Genomic DNA, 23,961 nt, shown 5'->3' with positions numbered 1-23,961 from the left:
AAGATCAGGTGCAAATGTTTAGAGTAGCAGTCAATTCATCAGTGTGGTATGGAGGCACTAGCTTGAACAGCTCTGAATTCTTGCATAGTTAACAAGATGGTTATAAGCAACAGATCAATAAATGAAATAGGGAAAACATTGTGCTTACTAAAATTTTGTTATTGGTTTGTAATGAGAAATTCTCTGCAACCTTGAATTAGCTATCAGGAAGGCATGAAGAAAAAGCTCTTTAAAGGCAACACTAGTTTAATAAGTACTTGAAGTTACAGAGTGTGGCATTGTAATATGTTTTACAATATAAAACGAATAAAGTCATTAACTAAAATTTACTTGGTTTTACAAATAATATTTTTTTATGAATGTTTCTCAAATCCCTCAACACTTATAATATTTGCTCTCTAAACTTTCCATACTTCTAGAATTTTCTAGTGTTTGTAGATTGGACAAATTAAACAGATTCATATACCTACATTCAATTGGGTGCCTCGAATAAAATCCAGTATTGGCAAGATCCGCTTTCCCATTGTCTCCATGTGTCTCACTGTGTCTTCTCTGGTCAGAAGACTGAAAGGAGTTTTATGTTCTAGAAATTGTAACAATAAACTTTTATACTGTTTTCCATGGCTTTCATTTAAAAATTCTTTCTTTAGCAAGCTACAAATAGATATATCTATTAAAAGGTATGAAATCTTTAGTATAGACAAGAGTCCCAAACCTAGACCATATGGAAAACAATGAAAGATCTCTGAGGAGAAAAGCAAAGGAGACATTGCCCTTCAGAAACTGTCACTTATTCATTCTGTTGTGTTTCTTGATTGAGAGATCTAAAAGACAGCCTATAACAATTCACCCATCTCTGCAGAGCATATTTTTCCTGAGATGTGAAAAAAACATTATCATAAATGTGTCTGATTCTTGTCTTGTTCTTCTCAGGTATGGGGATCCCACTGACTTTGAATGGAGCTTGGAGCTGAGATAAGGCTCAGAGCATACAGTACCAGACAACACTCAGATTCTTAATTATGTGGTTAGAGCTGAAGAAACAAATTGAACCTGCTGATGAACTCAGTCCCTAAGTTTGACACGTTAACTCCATGTAAATATTTTCTTGAGTTTTGAAAGTTTCCCTAGAATTACTGAACACCACTGCGCTGTAATACTCTTTAGGACATTTAAGCTCTTGGCTAATTACAGAAGAATGGAACAGATGTCAATACATGGGCAGATAATCCCAGTGATTTCAAGTTGTTATTGGCTATATTTTTAATTTTATAAAATGGTTTTGTTCCATAATTGTTTTTTGCATTTGTTAATATTTGATGATAAAAGCATATATTCTTTGCGTGGACTATGATTAGGCATGGGTGAAGGTGGTGGCTGCAATAAGATGGTTGGGGTGAAGTGGTTGGGCACTCCAAGACTGTCTGTATTCTTGGGGAAAAGCTTTCTTGGAACTAGAATTTCAGGTATTGTTAATTAGTTCCTAAAGAAAATTAGGCACCACTAACTGTAACCTGGCTAACACGACAGGCCCTGTGATGAGCCAGACTTGGTGAATAACACACACACAGTTCCTGCCTTGCAGCAGTATTGAGAGTACTAAGGCCAAGCGATTCACCTGTAAATGTTGGCAGCTTCCTATTTGATACTTTCTCCAAAAATTTCCCATCTTCTTTGTTTTTGAAGCCAAGAGTCAAGAGATATTGTTGAGGAGAAAAAGATGACCAGTCAGCTGTCTGAGGCAACACGTGGAGTCCTTGAATATCTGAAATATGGTGTAAGAAAGAACTAAGAGTTTATTATAGTCATATAATTTTTTTAAGGTCTCCAGGTTCAGGAATTTTGCTTGGAAAAATTATAAATAAAAATACTAAGGGCACAAAGTAAAATTATGTGCATCAAAAGATCAAATAGCTAATATATTAGAATCATATGTAATTACATATCTTTTAGCAATTAAAGCATACACAAAGCATAGTAATAAAAATATGTCAAGATTATGTGGTCACATTTATGAGCTTGTAGACAGTATTTTTCTCTTTAATTCTTTTCAGAAGAATTTGATTTTTCTGTTCCTAGTTTTAGATGTAAAGAAATTATGTAATATAAAGGGAAAGAGAAAAATTACCAAGTAAGAAGTAAAATACAAGGCTAGCTGATTTAGTTACCATCCTTTCTATAGTCAAAGAAGGAAATTTAAAATGATAAATGCACTGATTGTTGTGATTAGATTTGAAAATAATTAAAGTGGTATAAAACAATTTCTAAAACAAATTTAATTCTTAATGACCCTAAGAGCTGATATTGAATATTTATTTTCTACCTGCCTTTGCTCTAAGATCTTTCTGTGCATTGTCTTCAGATAGGCACTGTTCTCTCATTTTATGACTAGGAATTTGAGGGACACCAATGAAAAGTTACCTGCACAAGGACAGTATGAAAGTGGGCAGCACAGGATCCATGCCCAGGCTGCTGGCTGTAGCAATGGGCTGCCCACCATGCTCTGCTTCAGTATCGCTCTACTCTGCATTACTTTTGGGGTGGGGAAAATTATGGCGTCTTGGAGGGCAGATGCACCTAATTCATTTCCCATTTTGAGCAACAAGGCTCTGCTTTACTATAGGAGGCTTCTCAAATGTAGCTGAACCCAAGAAGTTTAGTAAATCCTCTCTGCTTAAGAATGCCCAAAAGGGGAAAAAGTGAAATTCCAAATATCTTTGAATTATGAATTAGTTAAAGGTCAATTTTTATCATAGAATCAAAGCTCAAAAACCAACTTAGGTGTCTGTCAACAGATAAGTAGATAAAGAAAATATGAAATACACAATGGAGTTTTACTCAGTCATAAAAAACAAAATTGTAATGTTTCTGGAAAATGGATGAAACTTGACAACATTTTGCTAAGTGAGATTAGCCACTTAGCTAAGTGGGTTATATGCTTTCTCTCATATGTGGAAGCTAGAGAGAAAACAGAAAAGAAAAGAGCTTCAGATAAAGAGGAGCAAGGCCAGCAGAATAGTGGAAGGAAACGGGGCGGGGGAGGGAGGGCAAATGGAAGACCGAGGAAGGAAACATTAAGTATCGCTGTGTTCATATGTTCACCATGTACGGGTGGGGGGATAGAAGCGGGGTGGGGGTCAGGAGGGGAACACATGGAGTGAGATGTTCATGTAAAAACATACCACTTTGAACCTCACTATGATGTATAATTCCAGTGCATCAATAAAATTATTTTAAAAACTTACCTGGTAATTGTTCAAACATAGTTTTTACTATTTATTGACATTAATTCTCTTAAAATAAGAGATATAGCAAACTATAGGAGTCTTTATCCAACCTCCTCTCATACCTTTATTTTTCAGGTGCAGAATCTTTGTTAAAACCAAGATGTACTGAAAAGTCTAATGTTTACAGATGCTAAGAAGTAGCATTAATATTAAATATTAAATATCTCTGGAGATGGGAACATTGGAGAGCCACCTTCATCCCTGAAGTCCCTTCTAGACCCACATAAAACAGCCGTCTGTGCCTGATCAGAACCCTGATTTTCAAAGCACACTTTTGAAAAAAAAATCTGCAGTAAGTTATTTGGCAAAAGTCAACTAAATAAATAGCAAATGCCAGTTAAAAGAGAGTTAACCTTTCCAAATGAATTAAACTCAGAATATCAAAGTGCTACATGCATATTTATGGTATAGTAGTACAATTCACAATAAACCAAATTATGGAAACAACCTAGGTGTCCATCAACAAATGAATATACATACAAGGAGATTTTACTCAGCCATTTACAGGAAAATGGATGGAACTAGAGATAATTATGCTAAATGAGATCAGTCAGTCTCAGAACATTTTCTCTCATATGTGGAAAGCAAGAGAGAAAATAGACAAAAATAGGGGACTACAGATAAATGAGAAGAGAGATCAGTAGAACAGTGGAGGGGATTGGGAGAGGGAGGTGGTGAAGGGAAAATGCTCTGTCCATATATGACATGTACTTAGTGAGTCTCACATATTAATTAGCTTGGTAGTGATACCTTCATATATAAATATGAAGTGGGGAGAGCAGGGGTGGGATTTGTAGGGAAACACAGCAAGTGCTGATGATTTTTCAAGTAATTAAAATATTCCAGAATGTTTTTTTTTTTTTTTTTTGCGGGTCTGGGGTTGGAACCCAGGGGCATTTGACCTCTGAGCTACATCCCCCGCCCAATTTTTTATTCTTTATTTTGAAACCGGGTCTCACTGAGTTGCAGAGGGCCTCACTAAGTAGCTGAGGCTGTCCGCGAACCGCGATCCTCTGGTCTCAGCCTCCCAAATGCTGGGATGACAAGCGTGCGCCACCACGCCTGGCTCTAGAATGTTTTTTAAATCTAAGCATACAACAAAAATTTACTAAATATGCTTTAGTTTTTCTTGAGTAACTTATTATCAGGTCACCCCTTAATTTTAATGAGTCAGGCTGACATTTATCTTGTACTTCTGCATCACACACTTTATTGGTATTATCTACTTTACTCTAAGACGTGTCAAAGGTCCACCTTCCAAATACTAGAACTTCAACTGGTTAAAAACTTGCCCAATTCCACTACTCTCCAGGGCGAGCCAGGGGAATGGCCAGAATCAAAGATAGCTGGATGCCAAAGGACAAAGGCTAACCTCTGAAACCGGCTCCATGACAAGTTATGATCATGGCTGTAAAAATCAATATCATCAATCAAAGACATGTCATAGAAGCATGAACATGCCTGTGGAGACAAGATAGATCTCCACGGGGGAAAGCTCAGCAAATGCTCACAGATACTCAGAACCAGTGAATTTTAGGCACAGTAACGCGCAGATTGAAGATCAAATGATTCTTTACCTGGTGTTTGCTTTACAAAATGCTCATTTGCAAAAGGATGGATATTTTTAAAAACATATAGAAATATGAGTTCTGCAATTTCAATTTCAAAATGCAGGAAGTTTCTTACTTTTTAAGGTCTGCAGCAGATAACAACAACCTGATACTGTCTCACTCAACTATTAATAAGGGAAAATTTTGCCAGGTCTACTGAAGTCACTAACAATTGGATTGTGTGAAAAGGTAACACAATTACCATAAGATTTGGCATTTTCTGGTGTGGCACTATTGCCAAAACTAGCCAGATATTTGCAAACTCTGTAGATAATATTGAGGGGTTGACTAACCTCTTGAATATTTGTTAGATAAAGAGACGACAAATACTAATACTGGCAGTGACAAGATGAACTGGAAGAATTAATGTTAACACTACAACTAATTTATTATAACATTATTATAAAAATATAAGAATTTTTTGTTTCTTTTGGTCCTGTGTATTTTATCTCATAAGCATTCAATCTATTAGTAATTTCCAGGTGAAGTTTTGAAATGTAAAATGGCCCCTATAATACATACTGTTAAATTTAGAAAAAAATTAAAGTATCATTTTTCTTCCATTTGTATGCAGAGTAAATTGCGGTTGTGTGAACATCTAGCCTAGCAGGTGGTCTATGACCCCAAATGACAACACACTTACCAGATGTCGAATCTCATGTAACATTAATTTGAGTGCTAATTGTTCTCAATTTTGTGCTCATAAACCTCTACCTGCGTCCGGAAAGCCTCATGCTTCTGATGGATATGAAAGTTAATCAGATTGCATTGTCCTTCGGTAGAGAAATTGATAAAAAAAAATGTTTTGGCTCCCGTCACATTAAGAAAATGTGGGAGAAATAAGTCCTTTAATGTATCCCTTTACAACTTTCCAGAACCAGAGATGAAATTTCAATGGCTCTGAGTGAATATATTATTAAAAACCAGCCTGCAGGCATGGCATTATTCTATTTTTTTCTATTTGTTAGAAAAGCAGCTGCTTTAAAAAACAATGTCAGAGACAGATTAGGCAGATTACATTTCTTGTAAAAAAAAAATGGTCTTTCAATTTTTTTTTCTCCCAGGTAAAAGATGTCTAACTCTTGGCAAGAGATTTAAATAGTTTTCCCTCTGTTGGGAATATTTTATTGTACTATGGAAGGCTGACATTGACCGGTTTTCAAGTCTTTTAGTTAAAATTATTGTTTCACACTGTTGTTTTCTCCTTTTTTTCCACCATCTACCTCTGAGCTACACCCCAGCTCTATTTTATTCTTTTTTATTTTGAAACAGGGTCTCACTGAGTTGCAGAGGGCCTCACTTACCCCCTCCTTTGAAAAATCGCCTTCCTGGCATTCAGAGCTAGCCTCTTTCTGTCTTTCTCTTTCTTCCTTCTCTCTTTTAAGCACATATCGAGGTTCTTCTTCTTCCCTTTCTCTTCCTACTCTCATTCAGGGCTCTCCCAAGCTGTCTCTGGCTCACTGATATCCTCTTTATACATATCTCTGTGGGAATTTCTCTAGCCTGTGGTTTTAGCTATCATTTCTAAATAAAACATTGGGGATCCAAGCTACAGTCCCATCTAAAAATGTTCATCAAATTCAAAAACACATTTCCAGCTATCTCCTGGAGCCCTGCTCTTTGCTCATTACTCCAAAAGTTAACCTCCAGTAGAGACCATTTGTTCCTCAAAGGCGATTTTCATGCTCTCCACAATACAACCCACTCCATGTTCACTGGCATGTTGTGAGGAGAGCTATTATTCACTCAATTATTTTGAATTAAAAGCTTGAAAACCTTGCTGACTTTTCTTTCCTCTTATTTCTTGACATTTAGTGAGTCTCACGAGTAAATGGAACCTGCCCCTTGCCATTATCATAGCTGTCACCGTAACATCTGGATTACAGATTGAGTTTTGCATCAAGTCCCACGGCTGCCAGCACTGTCTCCTGCCAGCAGGTCTCTACACCACCACCTGAGGATAGATACCTCTGGAACGTCACCTTTGCCACTGTTACATCCTTCCTTGGAAACGTTACTGACTTCTTTCCTGGCATTCCAGGCCCTCAGCTGTGTGCACCTGCCCCACAATCTATACCTGCGTTTTATACTTTTTCCTAGTATAAACCTGTTTTATCACTTCTGCTGAATTAGCTAAGTTACACCAGCCTGTGGTTACCCTACCTCTGAAATTTTGTTTGTGATTTTCCACTCAGAAATTCCTACCCATTCTCCCCACTTTTCCATTATTTACTTGATCCCTCTCCTTTCAAATGTGCCTAATCTAAGTCCCACATTGTCCAGAAAGGGTTTCTTGAATATTTCAGTTCTTCCCCCTCAAACTCTTAAAAAAACATATATGCTATGTACTCTAGAGTGAATCTTTTATTTCATGGGGACATGTTTTAACTCTGACAAATTAACATGCTCTCCAGGATGTCAAATTATGTTCATATCCCAGGCTCCTAGCAGGTACTCAATAAATATTTCAATTTTTAAACAAACTTTAACAAATCTCCAATTTTTACCGCTATGTATGACAATAGAACAGAGGAAAAAAAAACTAATAAAACATCTAGCTTCTGAGACATGATTTGTATTTGGTTAGAAAAAAATCCTCCAGCCTTCGTCCTGCATTTTATCTCATCCCTAAGTGGACTCTGTTCATCTTATGAAGGGTAAGTGAAGTAAAATAGCCTGCCCCGAGAAACTCGGTGCAGAGGATGCCCAAATGAACACAGCAGCGTTGCCTGCATGGACAAATTAGGCGGTGCTCCTGCAGCAGCTTGTTCTCTGAAATAGATGGACCCTTAGTCACAAAAGAAGATTGGATGAATAGAGTCTCACTTAGTTACAAGCACTGGTGAGATCAGAAAAGCATCTGCAGAATCATGAAATTTAGATTGTAGAGGAGTAGGCTCCTATAAGTGAGGAGGTATATTTGCTATGAAGTTAAATCTAGGTAAAATAAAAACTGAGCTCTCTGAAAGTAAAGTATAAAACATTAATACCATTATCATCAGCATCTTCTGTTATACCTTCAGTCACATCCACAGCCAACAGATTGTGAATGGACATTTCAAAGTGGTTTTTAAGAAAGAAAAATTCGAGGTTTTGAAACTCCTTTAGAAATATGCAAATTTATCAGCATGCTATCATTGCCTTTCTCCGAGTTTCATTTCTTTCTCTGTTCTCCGGTGTCTGTGTCATTTCCCTGCCCTTTGCCCATAACAAAATGTTCTGACATTTTGGGTTAGAGGAAAATCTCATTTCTAAAGGTCCCAATTGTTCAATGCGAGATGGGACCATGGAAGTTTTATGCGGCTTCTTTTTCACTGATCAGCTTCAGAGTGTGGTTGCTACCTACGGTGCCTTCATAATGCCAGCACTTTGTCATTACGTCCTTCTCAGTCACTTCTGAATTTTATTTTGTACTCTTTTTAATGCCAATACTTCTATCTTGGAAGTTTTCCACAAACTCACATCAGCAAGAAAATAGCAAAGGGCAGCAACTTTGTAGCTAGTTACCTTTATCGCTCTCCTTCATAAATAATAAGGTTTTCTACTTTTCAAAACATAGATATTTTGATTTTGGCACCTGATGTGTGAGAAAGCTCTGTGTATGATGAATCTTTGTATAATAAGTTACATTTTTCTTTTCCTCTTCATTATAGATACAGAGTTATAGACATAAGTGAAAAAGAGAGCTTTCCATTTTTAAGAATCCTCATTTTTGCTACAGGCTGCTGGTCTACTCTCCAGGACCAATTTTTTAAGACTTAAGTTTTCTCTTATAACATGTATAAAAATTTTGAGAGACAAATAATTCTGTAGGACTTTTTATTTTTGCAGTGCTAGGGATAGAACTCAGGGCCTCCTGTATGCTGGGCAAGTAGTCTCCTCAGCCCCACTCCCCTCAGGATTTTTATACACAGTTTATTTCTATTTAACTTAGAATTCTTATTGATTACAAAGTTTCATTTAATCAACTACACTGGATCTTTATTCTGTGCTTTATTACATTGAAGTTTCTTAATTCCATCCTCATCAAAATAAATTTGAGACAATATAAATATTAAGAATACTGCTATTCCCTTGAATATTTATTAGACTCACTATTGATTATATATCAATATATAAAACACTATAACACAGTGTTGCTATAATCCCAATAGACTTCTGTCTTAGTGCACTATGTAAGGGTTGGTTGGCTATCTGGATGCACTTTCCTCTACCCCATTTTTATTCCTTTGGGGAAATTTTCTCAATCCCCCATCTACTCTAAATGCGAAACTCAATTGACTTATGTCAATCAATCCATGGCATTCACTTGAATCCAGTTATTGTTTCAATTATATGCACATCATGTGATTTGGCCAATGTGAGAGAGTAAGTTTCAGGAGCTGTGTGGAAGATGTACCCACTCTTCTTGGAAGCAGTATGATTTGAAATCTGTGGTGGTACTGGAACATTTTGCTATTACATTCTAAGATAGAGCACTTGAGGGCTTGGAGCAATAAGAGACTCTGATCTGTTGAATTAAGCTGTAGTTGAAGACAGCCTCACCTTTGTATGTATGTATGTATGTATGTATGTATGTATGTATGTATGTATGTATTTACTTATTTTTGCGTATTATGGATTGAACCCAGGGACATTCTACCTCTGAGCTACACTCCCAGGCCTATTTTTTATTCTTTATTTTGAAACAAGGTTTTACTAAGTTGCAGAGGGCCTCACTAAGTAGCTGAAGTTGTCTGCAAACTTTAATCCTTCTGTTTCAGCCTCCCAAGCACTGGGATTACAATCATATGCTACTATGTCCGGCTTAGATATTTCATTTATGTAAAAAAATGTGTTTGACACCTTCTCTCTCTCTCTCTCTCTCTCTCTCTCTCTCTCTCTCTCTCTCTCTTTTGCTATATTTGGGTGGAACCCAGGGGCATTCTATCTCCAAGTTACAACCATAGTCCTATTTTTTATTCTCTATTTTTTGAAACAGGGTTTCACTGAGTTGCAAAAAGCCTAAGTAAGTATTACATGAGGCTGTCCTTGAACCATGATCCTCTTTTCTCATATTAATTAATTAATTAATTAATTTGCGGTACAAAGATAGAACCCAGGAGCATTCTATCTCTGAGCTACATTCTCAGCCCTATTGTGTGTGTGTGTGTGTGTGTGTGTGTGTGTGTGTGTGTGTGTGTGGTACTGAGATGGAACCCAGGGACATTCTACCTCCAAGTTACATTCCCAGCCCTATTTTTTAAATTCTTTATTTTGAAACAGGGTCTCAATGAGTTGCAAAATGCCTCACTAAGTAGCTGAGGCTGTCCACGAGCCGTGATCCTCCTGTCTCAGCCTCCCAAATGCTGGGATTACAAGCATGCGCCACCACGTCTGGCTCCTATTTTTTTTTTATTTTTTATTTTGAAACAGGGACTCACTAAGTTGCAGAGGGCCTCACAAAGTAGCTGAGGCTGTCCATGAACTACAACCTTTCTGTCTTAGCCTCCCAAGTACTGGGATTACAAGTGTATGCCACCACGCCCGGCAGTTTTTAATTTATTTTTCACTGGTGCATTGGAGTCATACATCTTAATGGAGTACGAGAGGGTAAGACACATACGCACACATCACTCATTTAGTCCTTTCTCACTTCCCACCCTATTCCTTTCCATCCCTCCTCCTTCTCAGGTTTGGCTTAGAGATTGACTTTAAAACTCATTTACTGCCAGGCATGGTGGCACACCACGCTTGTAATCCCAGCATTTGGGAGGCTGAACCCGGAGGATCATGGTTCGCGGACAGCCTCAGCTACTTAGTGAGGCCCTCCACAACTTAGTGAGACCCTGTTTCAAAATAAAGAATAAAAATAGTGCAGGGGGTGTGGCTCAGTGGTCAAGTGCTCCTGGGTTCCATCCCCAGACCCTCAAAAAAAAAAAAAAAACCACCAACAAAATAACTTATATACTGATGTAATTTGTCATTTGACTGAAACCACAAAAAAAAAAAAGAAAAAGAAAAAGAAAAAGAAAAAAAGAAATGAAAAAAAGACTAAAAATAGGGCTGGTGGTATAGCTTGGAGGTACAATGCCCCTCGGTTTCATCCCTGGTACCACCAAAAATAAATAAATAAATAAATGGCGAGGCCACTATGGAAAATTACATGGCTGATCTTCCAAAAATTAATCTAGATATTTCATATCTGGCTATATACCCAAAGTAATTGAAAGCAGGGACTTGAACAGATATTTGTGTACTCAAGTTTGTTTAGAGCACCATTATTCACAATGGCCCAAAGGTGGAAGCAATTTAAGTTTCAAATGGTAGATCAATGGAGAAACGAAATATGGCTTTATATTGTATCCATACAATATAATAAATATTATACAATATAATATTAAACATCCTTAAGAAAGGAGAAAAATCAAACACGATAAAACATTTAGACATCATGTCAAGTGAAATGAACCAGGCACAAGTGCACAAATACTGTAATGTTGGGGTCTGCTCAAACTGCCTGACAGAACTTCCGATGAATCAGCTACATGTAGCGTCTAGTGCAGGTCTGCAGAACCACCTGAACTTCGGATGAATGAATCTGCAACATGTAGCGCCAAGCGGATATGGAAAGCGTAACTACTCTCCTTGCCCCCGCTAGCCCAATTTGGTAATGTTGAGCCTTATTGGCTCAAATAATGCTTCCGTGCTCGTGAACCCCTCGTGCATTGGACAATGTTTGACTGCAAGTTATGTGCTTTGCACATGCAAGAGTGACCTTTAGCTTGATAGGTTAGAATAGTTTCCTGTTGGAAATCCCCCTTGCGTTTTTTTTTGCTTTAAATTGGATTGCCTGAGAGAAATAAACGAGATCCTGTTTGACATGTCTCCCGGCTCCGTGTGGTTTTGTTCGGGGCCGTTGGCACTCAACCTTCCTGCTGAGCCCCACAAGCTGAAGGGCTGGACCCGTCACTGTAAGATTCTACTTCTCTAAAGTACCCGGAGTAAACAAATTTAGAGACAGAAAGTAGAAGGATAATTGCCAAATTCTGGGAGGAATGGGGAGTAGTTGCTTAATTTATTTTGAGCTTCATTTGGAGGAGATGAAAAAGTGCTAGAGATGTCACCCTAGTTCTAATGGCTGCACAACCATGTGAATATACTGGATGCCACCGAACTGTACATGTTGGGCTGTCTAAACGGTAACGTTATCTTATGTCTTTTTATCTCAAGAAAAGTAAAGAATAATAAACATTAAATTCATAGTGATTACCTCTGGAGAAAAGTAAGAAGTTCTGGATGGGAAAATCTTGGGAACTTTAATTATACTTTAAAGTTTTATTTATTTAATTTATTTATTTTTTTGGTGGTACTGGGGTTTCTGGAAGCCCTTCTACCTCCAGGCTACACTCCCAGACCTATTTTTACATTTTTATTTGGAAACAGGTTCTCCTAAACCAGTGCGCGCGGCTGGCTTCGAACCTGTGCAATCCTCCTGTCTCTGCCTCCCAAGCGCGGGGATTACAAGCGTGTGCCACCACGCCTGGCTAAAGTCTTATTTTTTAAATAAAATATTATTCATTGTATGTTGTAGTAAACTTAAAACATTACAACATTTCAAAAATTAGAGATTTCTGGTTCTTGTAATCTCAGGACAAACAGTTTGGATCAATTTTCCTTCTGAAGACAATCAAAATCCCTAGAAGAATTATAAGAAGTAGCTCTAAGGACATCCAAGAACTAATAGGACAGTGAAGAACTGCACAGCAGAGAAGTGAGGAGAGATGTCTAATATGCTGATGCTAGAACTGGCTGTAGCTTTTGACCAAGGGGATTTTCTAATTGAAAAGAAGCAGCTCAGAAGTTGAATACTGCTTGGGGCTTTGGAACTGCGGGGGAGGGTGGGCAATGTAGAAAGTGGTGAATAGAGCCCAGCGTGGTGGTGCACGCTTGTAATCCCCTCGCTTGGGAGGTGGAGACAGGAGGATCGCGCAGGTTCGAAGACAGCCGCACTGGCTTAAGAGACCCTGTTTCCAAATTTAAAAAAAACATATAAAATAGGTCTGGGAGTGTAGCCTGGAGGTAGAAGGGTTTCCAGGAACCCCAGTACCACAAAAAAAAAAAAAAAAAAAAAAAAAGGTGGTGAATAGATCCTAGGAATGGAGGTTAACCCCAGGAAAGCCAACCTGCAACCTTCAGTCATTAAGGTCACCCTTGTTACCACAGACACATGAACAAAATACTAACTTGTTTACTAGCAATTGGTACAAAGAGTAACCTATCATGAGTAGATTGGTTTATGTCAAGAAAGCAAAGTTGGTTTAACATGTGAAAATTGTTAATGTAACTTGTCCCTGTTAATTTAGTTAACAGATTAAGGAGGAAGAAAAAACATATTGTTTTCTAAATGCAAAAAAACAAGGAAAAATCCTTCAAAACTCAGAAAACTGGAGTTTCTAAGCTATAAATATGTATCTATTAAATTCTAAAACAAATGTTATGCTGGGCATGGTGGCACACACTTGTAATCCCCATGCTTGGGAGGCGGAGACAGGAGGATAGCGCTGGTTTGAAGCCAGCCTGGCTGGCTCAAGAGACCCTGTTTCCAAATAAAAATATAAAATGGGTCTGGGAGTGTAGCCTGGAGGTAGAAGGACTTCCAGGAACCCCAGTATCACCAAATAATAATAATAATAATAATAATAATAATAATAATAATAATAAATTTTAAAAATGTTATATTTAAAAGTTAAACCTAAAAGTTTTTACAGGTATTCAACTGGAGAGGAGGAATAATGTCTAATGTCCTCTAGCACAATAGAACTATGATTGATAACAATTAATATATATTTAAAAATAGACTGTAGAGAGGATTTTGAATGTCCTCAGCACAAAGTAAGGATAGCTGTTAGAGGTGATGAATATGCCAATTACCCTGATTTGATAATCAAATATTGTACACATGTTCAATGTATACATGTATTGAAATATTATACTCTACCTCACAAATGTGTATAATTACTGAATGTCAATTAAAATCAAACATAAAATTAAAAAAAACTAAAGGCATTATTAAATCAAAATTACCCTGAGATTTCACCTAACTCCAGCTAGAATGGCAATCATTCAAAACACAAACAACAACAAATGCTGGCGAGGATGTGGAAAAGTGGGAACCCTAAAACATTGTTGGTGGAATTGTAAATTAGTACAACCACTATGGAAAACAGTATGGAGAATCCTCAGAAAAATGGGAACTAATTTACTATTTGACCCAGCAATACCACGTCTGGGTATCTATCCAAAAGAAAACAAACCAAACTACCAAACTAATCCATGTGTATCTATGTTCATAGCTATGTTCATAGCTGCACAATTCACCATAGCCAAACTATGGAACCAGCCAAGATGTCCATCAACAGATGAATGGATTACAAAACTATGGGATATGTACACAATGGGACTTTACTCAGCCATAAAAAAAATACAAAATTATATCATTTTCAGGGAAATGGATGGAACTGGAGGACATTATGCTAAGCAAGGTTAGTCAGTCACAAAAAGTAAGAAAATGTATGCTTTCACTAATATGTGAAAGCTAAGGTGAAATGGGTCATAGGAGGAGCTCCAGGTGAAAAAGGAGATCCTATAGAGGAGCCAACAAGGCAACCTAGCTGAGGGGATGGGAGGGGAGAAGAGGGAAACTCTCTAAAGCACATGATGTACATAAAAAACCATATCGACATCAATCACTAAGCCAAGCATGGAGGGAGGGAAGGGAAGGGAATGGGATGGGGAGGGGGTAGGATTTAATGGGGTGATGTGTGCATGTGTATCTTCACAAGCTTTTTATCCCATTAAGATGTATGAAGTCAATGCACCAATAAAAAAAGAAAACAAAATAAGGACACCTAACAACAATTTTTCTTTGCAGTAGTTCCAATATAGTTTAGTAAGTAAAAGAAAAGTACAGAAGACTTAAAAATTAGAAAGAATGAAATAAACACTTAATAAATAGAAAATCTGAGATAAAATATAGATAAATTTAGAATTTATCTAAACTACTTTTTAGTGTAGTTTTACTGATTAAAGTCTATATAAAAATTAACTGCATTTTATGAATCAGTAGTAAGCAAAAATGAAATAAAAATGTCATTTATAATAGAGTAAAAAAGTTCATCTCTATTCAGAAAGCTGTAAGACATTCTTTTTTTAATTTTGATCATGGAGATTGAACCTGGGGGATTCTACCTCTGAGATATTAACCCTTTTAATTTTGAAACAGGGTCTCACTAAATTGCTGAGGCTACCCTTGAACCTGTGATTTTCCTGTCTCAGCCTTCCAAGTGTTGGGATTACAGGCATGCACTATCATCACACCCAGCTGTAAGAGTTCTTGAAAGGAATTTTAAAAGATTTAAATAAATGAAGAAATATACTATATTAATAAATTGTAAGGTTCCCTAAATTGATCTCTAGGTACAATGAGAACTTCATTTTTTAATAGAAATCAATAATATGCTATGTATTTTATATGGAAAGGCAAAAGACCATAAATAGCTAAGGCACTCTTTTTTTTTTTTTTTGTACTAGAGATTAAATCCAGGGGCACACTACCTCTGAGCTACACCACCAGCTCTTTTTTTTGTGTGTGGTACTGGGGTTCCTGGAAACCCTTCTACCTCTGGGCTACACTCCCAGACGCATTTTTTATATTTTCATTTGGAAACAGGGTCTCTTACGCCAGCGCGGCTGGCTTCGAACTTGCGCGATCCTCCTGTCTCGGCCTCCCAAGCGCGGGGATTAAAAGCGTGCGCCACCACACCTGGTCAATTTTATTTTGAAATGTTCTAAGTTGGTGCCTCGCCATAATGCTAAGGCTGGTCCTCAATCTTTGATCACTGCGTCTCAGCCTTCCAAGTACTGGGTGTGTGCGTCACCATGCCTGGCTCCAGCAGAACTTTTAGGAAGTAATATGAGAGAACATTTTCATGATTTTACTTCAGGAATCATTTTCCTAAAAAAGTAAACTAAAAGCACTGTCCATAAAGGAGCATAACAATGAGTTAAAGAATTCTTGTTTAACAAATAATAAGAGATGAAGTGAGAGAAGGTATTTGTAACATAGAACTCATTAGCTTTTATCTACAAAATATATAAAGCTACAAATTAATAAGTAATGTCCTGTCAGTCTATTAGAATAGGGAAAAAGACTTGAACAGGCATTTCACACACACACACAAAAATCAATTCAATACTAATTGTCTAATAAGCATATGGAAAAGGTAACCATCTGCATATGGCTATTAGAACATGGTGAATTAAAACCATAGTTTATAGCACATAGTATGTATAGTGACCACAGAATGGCAAGATGAAAAATATTCGAAAATATATGACAACGAGGTACATAAAGATGAGAAATTTAATACCTGGTTTGGGAAATTAAAATTGCTACTTCTTTTTGAAAAACTCTGTGACATTATCCATTTCACATAGCTGGGAATACGACAGGAAATTTGTAAAAGAATGTGTGTAATAGCATTAGCTGTAATACCCACAAGCCAGAATCAACCCAAACACTCATCACTAGCGAAGTATGTATATAAACCCTGGGCCATTCATACAACAAAATATTATATAATAATAAGGACTAACTCATGCTTTTTATATGATGAGTTAATGAATTTTATAAGCAAATTATTAAGCAAAACAACCCTAGATACAAAGAGTATCTGCTGTATGATTTCATACTGATAATGTTTTTTGGCAGGCATATTAAAGTTTAGAGTTTAGGAATGTGTACTCAGATGAGAACACTGTACAGGGATGTAACGTCTTAGGCTGTGTTGCTAGAATGAATGCCCGATGCTGGGTACTTTATAAGGAAACAAGGTTTGTTCTGGCGCATGACTTTAAGGCTGGCAAGTCCAGGCCTGAGTGGCTGCACCTGGTGAGGGCCTCCTGCTGCGCCGGATTGTCAGCCGCCATCTTGTGGCAGGAGAGTCTGGGAGGATGGTGAGTGGTGTGTGTGGAAGAGGCGTTCAGCAGAGGTGCTGGGCTGGTGCTAACCACGTGCTTGTTCCAGTGTCCCGACTTGAGTGTGGTGTGTCTCCGCGATGTGAGTCCCGCCTTTTAAAGGTACCACTACCTTTTAAGACTCCCACACCCGGAGGTGGGGACCAAGCTCCCTGCACCTTTGACTGTGGGGGACAGACCATGCTCAGACCATAGCAGGAAGTCTTCACTCTGATCTTGGTCAGGGGAGCGTAGTGGTGTGGGACTGGGAAGGGGCCAGTAGAGGGTGTCTGGAGAGGTGACCGTGCTTTGTTTTTTACTTGTTATTTACACCATAATGATTAGTTAAGTACATTAAAAACTGTGTTAAATACTGTGTTTAAATGTCTATGTTATCTCACAACAAAAGGTTTAAAAAGTAAAACAAATAAAAACTGGAAAATATAATGGGCTGGTTAGGGCTCTATTTTAACTGTAAAGTGCAATGATTATCTGGGAACTACAGTCATCAAGAGATACTCATGCAGGTTCTGGGGGCGGTGACACCCTTCTCCAATTCCAGCTACTCAGGAGGCTGATGCAGTAGGATCATGGGTTTGAGGCCAGCCTGGGCAATTTAGCAAGACCCTGTCTCCTCTCCAAGAGGATAGAGAGCGCCTGAGTTCAATCCCCAGAACCACCCAAACCAAAACAAACAAAAAATACGCATGCCCACAAGTAATAGGTTAACGATGAGGCAAGTATTTAAGGAGAAATAAGTAGGGCTTTTTTGCAAAATATGAATATATATATATATATATATATCTTAAAAAATCCTACGAAATAAAAAATTTTCATTATTTGCAAAACTGATTTTAAATTAACAAAAAACTTGAGAAAGTAGCAAGACATGGTGACACACACTTGTAATCCCAGTGCTTGGGAGGCTGACACAGGAGAATTGTGGGTTAGAAATCAGCCTCAACAATTTAGTGAGACTCTCAGCAACCAAGCCAGACCCTATTTAAACATAAAAAAGAACAAGGGCTGGAAGTGTAGCTCAGAGCTAGAATGCTCCTGGGTTCGATCCCTAGCACAAAACAAAACAAACCAAAACTGAGTTAGAAGTGCCTAATGAGTAAGTATAACATCACAAATAGCTAAATTAGGCAGCATAAGGAAGGGATTAACAGTTGGGCATCTCACTGTTCCCCGGCCTGCCAAGATCTGCTTGTTTGGGAATGGTCATGGAGCTGCATTACACAGGCTGGGGTAACTGGTGGTGGGCAACAACCTGAGGAACTGGCAAGCTACCCATTCTGACACTGGAAAGGGGTTCACCTATCTGAATAGAGGGAATCCATTTGGGGAGTGTTTAAAGAGCCTAGTGTGGGAAGGAGACTTTGAGGGAAGCTGCCATATGTTTGTTATTATCATGTGTATGTATTTTATAAGGCTTTGCTGAGCACCCTGGACATAGTACCTACAATACCTGTCTGCTTACAGTGTGTGCCTCATCCAGATGCTCCACCCTGCCCAGCCCACTACATGTTCTTGAGAGGCTGCAGTAAACATTTCCATTGTTTCCACTCTATTTTTGGAGGACTGGCTAATGTTTCTTTAAGGACAACCCTATTTGCCTTTGGACAGATCCAGTGGAAAAAAACGTTAAGCAGAAAGCCTTGGAATTTCAGAGAGGTTCAGGTGAGGTGGAGACCAGAGGCAAACAGTGCTGTTAATCTGATATTGCAAAGGACAAGCAAACTGCTAGTTGAGAAATGTTTACGTCCATCAGATAGTGCAATTCTGGAACACCAATTGTGCTTCATGCTGGGTAGATCGACATTTTAGTACTTTAAGAATAGAGATTTCAGTCCTATATATGAGGGATTTCATTACTTTGAGAATGATTCTCTTATTCTGAGAAGAATCATGTGGGCCAAATATGAGATGATTTATCATCTTCATAACTAACATAGCTGTAACATTTTCCTAACATTACTGAGGATATAGGCTTTTTAATTCTGCAACATTTTCCATTTGAGAAAGCTAGTTACAAAAGGGAAAATATTCTGATCTTGAGAACTCTTGATCATGATAAAATTATGTAATTTAAAGAGAAAAGAATAAAATGAGGGATTTTAACTTCATGTTTTAGAGAACATAAGAATGTATTATCCTTACTGGTAAATGATGACTGAACAAGAACAAGGTTATAAATTTCAGTGAAAGGCAATTTTTAAAGGTCTGTTTTAAAACACTATATTATTCCTCTACACATACATATTTACTCTTGGGAGTTAAATTGCATTGGGAAGACAAAATATGAGTCTATCAACCCAAATGTTAAAGTAATTGGTATCTGATCCAGAAAACTTTTCTATTAAATGTTACTAAGCACAGATCCATTACTCAATACTTACTTATTTAGCAAATAAATCTCTATATTTTCATCAAGAGAAGACAGGATATGCTTATTGTATTACTTTATTATTATTAAAATACAACGATTCAAGAATGAGAACTATGGAGAACTGCATTATTTCATTGGAATATATGAATAAAAATAAGAAGCAAAGTCTTTATAAATGAAAACATAATAATTCTAGGGCTGGTAAATTATTATTTGTTTTATATATCCTGACTGTTCTGCATGAATCAAACTAGATTTTTCCTTAAATAAGAAAAATGGATAGCTACACTATAAAAAAGCCAGTATTTTTTCTCCATAAAACATAATACAGTACAGCTCTATTATAATATGACTTTATGATTTGAGTGGGTCTTAGCACAACCCTGAAACAGAAGAGGATGCAGACTAAGTTCTTGAGCGTGTACAGGCATGGATGTCCTAAAAGGCAGCTTTGAATTTCAACCCTTCCTCATGTCTTATAGAAATGATAAGATCAAAACTTGTGCCTGGCATTGAGGATAAGTGGGTTCCCATGATAAATCACTAGAAATCAGATTTCAAATTTAGTTGGCTTATTCAATAAAAAAATTTTGATCTAAATTTCAAAATTATTTCAAAATGAATTAATTGTATAATCCTTTCCTCTTGCATCTGTTTTCTGTGTGGGAGTCCCTGACAGGGGTGAGTGTGAACTATGGCCTAGCTAGAGAGAAAATACTGCTGAGGGACCTCTCTTGCTCATCCCACCATCTCTGCCAGAGACTGCTGGGCTTGTGGAGGGTCATGTGATTAGGGAGTATTCAGTCCTAGCTAGGTGCTATGAAGGTGACCCAGAGTTGGGCAGAGTTTCTGAGCTGGAAGTTGGTTTGCCAGCCTCCACTGGCAGAACTAAATGTGCTCCTCTCCAAGTTTTAATGACTTCTCCAGCAAAACTTTGATAGTAGACTCCTCATCCAAGATTTTTTTTTTGAGGTACAGATGATATGACTTTTGTCTATTGGTTGTTTGTTTAGATGGCTTCAATAATTTAGAAATTCTTATAGATGGCCCCCATTTCTCTAGCTTTGACAAACACTTCATGATTATATTTTATCTCCCAATGCACATCAATGTATCTCCTGAAGCATTATCTTTCTATGCGTGTGTACAAATGTGTTTCTGAGAGCATCCCCCTGCAGCTGTCTGTAGAAGGGTGAGCCTAAGGTAGATGTGTACATTTACAAATAGTGTTTTTGGACACCGAGGTGTATCTATTAAGTAGATAGAAGTTAGTTAGCAAGAACATGTGAAGATGGAGTATGATGTAACAACATAGTCTTATGTTTGCATACATCTGTTGTATGACTGTGCAATTACTCCTATTACACAAATACTTGTCAAAATTAACAGGTGAATAAATTTTTGTCAGGACAGAACCTTCTTAAATTCTCTATACAAGTTGATAAAAGGAGAATCCTATTTTTTTTGTTTGTTTGTTTTGGGGAGTGCCCAAAACAAAAATAAAAAACAAAAACCAAAAAAAACAAAGTCGCTACTATTTTAGGCCCAGTCTGATGGGACTCACCTCCTAGCTATTAAATGCAGGGACTGATACCTGCTTAACCACCTCCCTGCACCTCCTGGGAGAGATGTTCAGATGCTAAGGACAGCAACTGCCCTTTCCTCTCCTCACTCACCTTGGATGTACCTGGGGGGATAGAATCTACATCACCATCATTGTGCACAGCTAGAAATTACTTTACTTATTTCAAAAGAGGCAAATAATGTCACCAATTCCACAGCACTGTTAAACCAAAGCACAGTTTCCCCAGAGAAAAGAAGCTAGAAATTTAACTTTGGGGCTGCTTTCTCTACCTCACATTCTCTCTCCAGAAGATCTGCTCTTCCTCTCTCTGTTCTCATATCACACTGTCACACTTTAGCAATGAGTAATTATAAAATAATAGAAACAATGATTAGTAACTTATAATTATCTTATCTTCCAAAGTATAAGATCTTTTAACACGAATCTTCCTGCCAGCAGATCATAATTCATCTTGATAACAGGTTTGATGGAATTACATGAGACACGAGTTTGGCTCATTAATGTTATTATTGTTGTTTAACTCTCAGTGGCTTAGTGCTTCCTAAGTATTAATTAATCATCATGACTTCTCTGTGAAGTAGGTTAAATATAACCAAACTCATTCTGCCAGAATAGAAATTGGCAAAGTGGTGATCTCTTCAATGAATTCCCTTGCATTACCAATGGATCTGAGAGTAGAAGGGGAAATTCACTCAGACTCAACTTTCCATGATGGTAAATAAGCGCAGCTTTATGTGAGCTACTTGTGATCCCCCTTCAAAAAAGAAAATCCTTAAATATCTAGGACAAAATAATGAAGCATTTGTAGCAATTAGGAAGATTGTAAATTTGGGGAATTTTTACCTTCTTTCTTATAAAATGCTCAAACTAAGTAAATCAGCATCAGTAGTTGTTATGGTTCAACTCTGTTCACCAGTCTGCTGTGTATCTTTGAGAAAGCTGTCTTCTCCTATTAATGTTTTCTTGTTTCTAATGCAAATCATCTCATATGTTATGGGAATAGCAAGAGATAGTAAATACAGACTGTTCTTCCTTTAAAGCAGTATTGGGCTAGACCTGTAAGGCTAGCCCAGCTTAAAACCTTAAAAATAATGTCCCATCTCAATTCATCAGACTAAAGCAACCTACCCCTAAAATGGAAACAATGAACAAATAAGCCAGAAAGGACTCTGTGTGTCAGTGAAAATAAAGTATAAGCTGGTAGATCGAAGACATTGAGTCTTACCTGTGTAGATGTACTCCACATATGCAGGGTGAGTTTTTGTGAAAACCTCTTTTACTTTTTCTATTTTATCAGCTCTTATTTTTGTTGCAAATGGTGTATACATGACTGAGAAAGACTCGGCTCTGGTGATGGCTTCTTCAATCATGGCCTGAGGAAATGACAACCCAGGTGGCATCAATAGCAACATATAACTTTGGGGAATATAAAAAATATAATTACCTTTATGGATGATTTAAAAACCTATAGACTGTACTGCAAAGATAACGTATTTTGGTCTTAAATATTCATTAGAACAAAAATGTAATTAGTTCTGGAAATACTATTTTATATTAAGAAATCCAATTAAATGAAGAAAGTTTATAACAGGCACCTCTACCCTGAGCTTGCTTTAAGAAGAAAGAAAACAAAAATTCTGTTTTTTCAAGGTGTCGTTGTTTAGTTGGTTTTTTAAAAGTCCAATTCTGAAGTCCAATGTTATAATTAGCTTACTAATGAGCTGGCATTGGTGAGCAGTTAATACTAAAAGACAGTTTTCTATAAAAAAAACTTACTGAACTATCTGGACTTAAGTATTTTTTACATAAAAAAAAAAAGCATGGTGAACTAGGCAGTCATCTTTTTCTTCTCTTTTTTTCCAGTACCTGGGAAAGTATTTTGGAAAAAAAAATCATTTCTCAACTTCCTCCCAGAAGAATTCCTTCCCTCTGGATCACAAGTGACATTTAAGATGGATTCAGCTATTTAAGAATTTCTTTAAGTTATATTTGCTTGCTTGTACCATTCTTGGTAGAGCCCTGCCATCTCTTTAAATTTCTTGAGTTAAATAGGTCCATTGTCATGGGTAACAGACCAGAAAAAAGTTACGTGAAGTTTTAGGAGAAACTTATTTTTTTTCTACAACTTTTCTTTCTAACAAGGATTAGATGTTGAATAAAAAAATGTACATGTCTGTAGTTACCTCGGTTTTTTCCCCCTGAAAATAAAATCCTATAGAACATCATCAATATTATTATTATTATTATTATTATTATTATTATTATTATTTTGTGATACTGAGGATTGAACCCAAGGTCATTCTATCTACAAGCTATACCCCTAGACCTATTTTATTCTTTATTTTGAAACAGGGTCTAGCCATGTGTGGTGGTACACACTTGTAATCCCAGTACTTGGGAGGCTGAGACACGAGGATTGCGCAGGTTCAAAGCCAGCCTCAGTTACTCAGGTTCTGTTTCCAAATAAAATATAAACTAGGTCTGGGAGTGTAGCCTGGAGGTAGAAAGCCCCTGAGTTCCATCCCTAGTACCCCCCCCCCAAAAAAAAAAAAACACACACACACACACACAGAGTCTCACTAAGTTGTGGAGGGCCTCACTAAATAGTTGAGTCTGGCCTAGAGCTTGAGATCCTCCCAAGTCAGCCTCCCAAGAACTGGGATTACAAGCATGTACCACCACACCTGTTGATAAAAGCACATTACTAAAAAAAATCTGCATGCATTTATAGGAACAAAAATGTTCCCTGACAAGAGTCCTAACAAACAATAAGAAAAAAAAAATAATAGATTGGAACTTTTTATTTCTTTAAGTTTATTTTTTATTTTTAAAATTTTATTTATTTTTAAAATTTTTAATTGGTGCATTGTAGTCATACATCTTAATGGGATACAAGATGTAGAGGCATACGCGCACACATTACTTTTTAACAGAGAAAGAAATATACAAAACATTTAGCAAACAACAATGTATGTTATTTTTCACATAGTATTTTGAAGACATTTCTTATTGAAGTTAAAAGCACAAAAGTTAGTTGGTTTTAAGCTGAGCAGCCTAACTGAACTTATTCACTGACTGCTCCATCCCTCA

General features: G+C 37.2%; 1 protein-coding gene across 1 annotated transcript in view; it reads right to left on the bottom strand.

Annotated features, from left to right (window-relative positions):
* The window catches only part of SPATA16 (spermatogenesis associated 16), a gene marked incomplete at both ends in the record, with an annotated part of 238,626 nt that overhangs the window by 41,201 nt on the left and 173,464 nt on the right, over positions 1–23,961 (bottom strand). Inside the window, 3 exons of the mRNA XM_080696395.1 lie at positions 471–583; positions 1,619–1,765; positions 22,097–22,244. Coding sequence (XP_080552521.1) covers positions 471–583; positions 1,619–1,765; positions 22,097–22,244 — 408 coding nt within the window. The remainder of the gene's footprint in view (positions 1–470; positions 584–1,618; positions 1,766–22,096; positions 22,245–23,961) is intronic.

The sequence above is a fragment of the Muscardinus avellanarius genome (assembly GCF_963383645.1).
Source record: "Muscardinus avellanarius genome assembly, chromosome: 5".
Classification (NCBI taxonomy): Eukaryota; Metazoa; Chordata; class Mammalia; order Rodentia; family Gliridae; genus Muscardinus; species Muscardinus avellanarius.
This window is presented reverse-complemented; position numbering and strand designations above follow the sequence as displayed.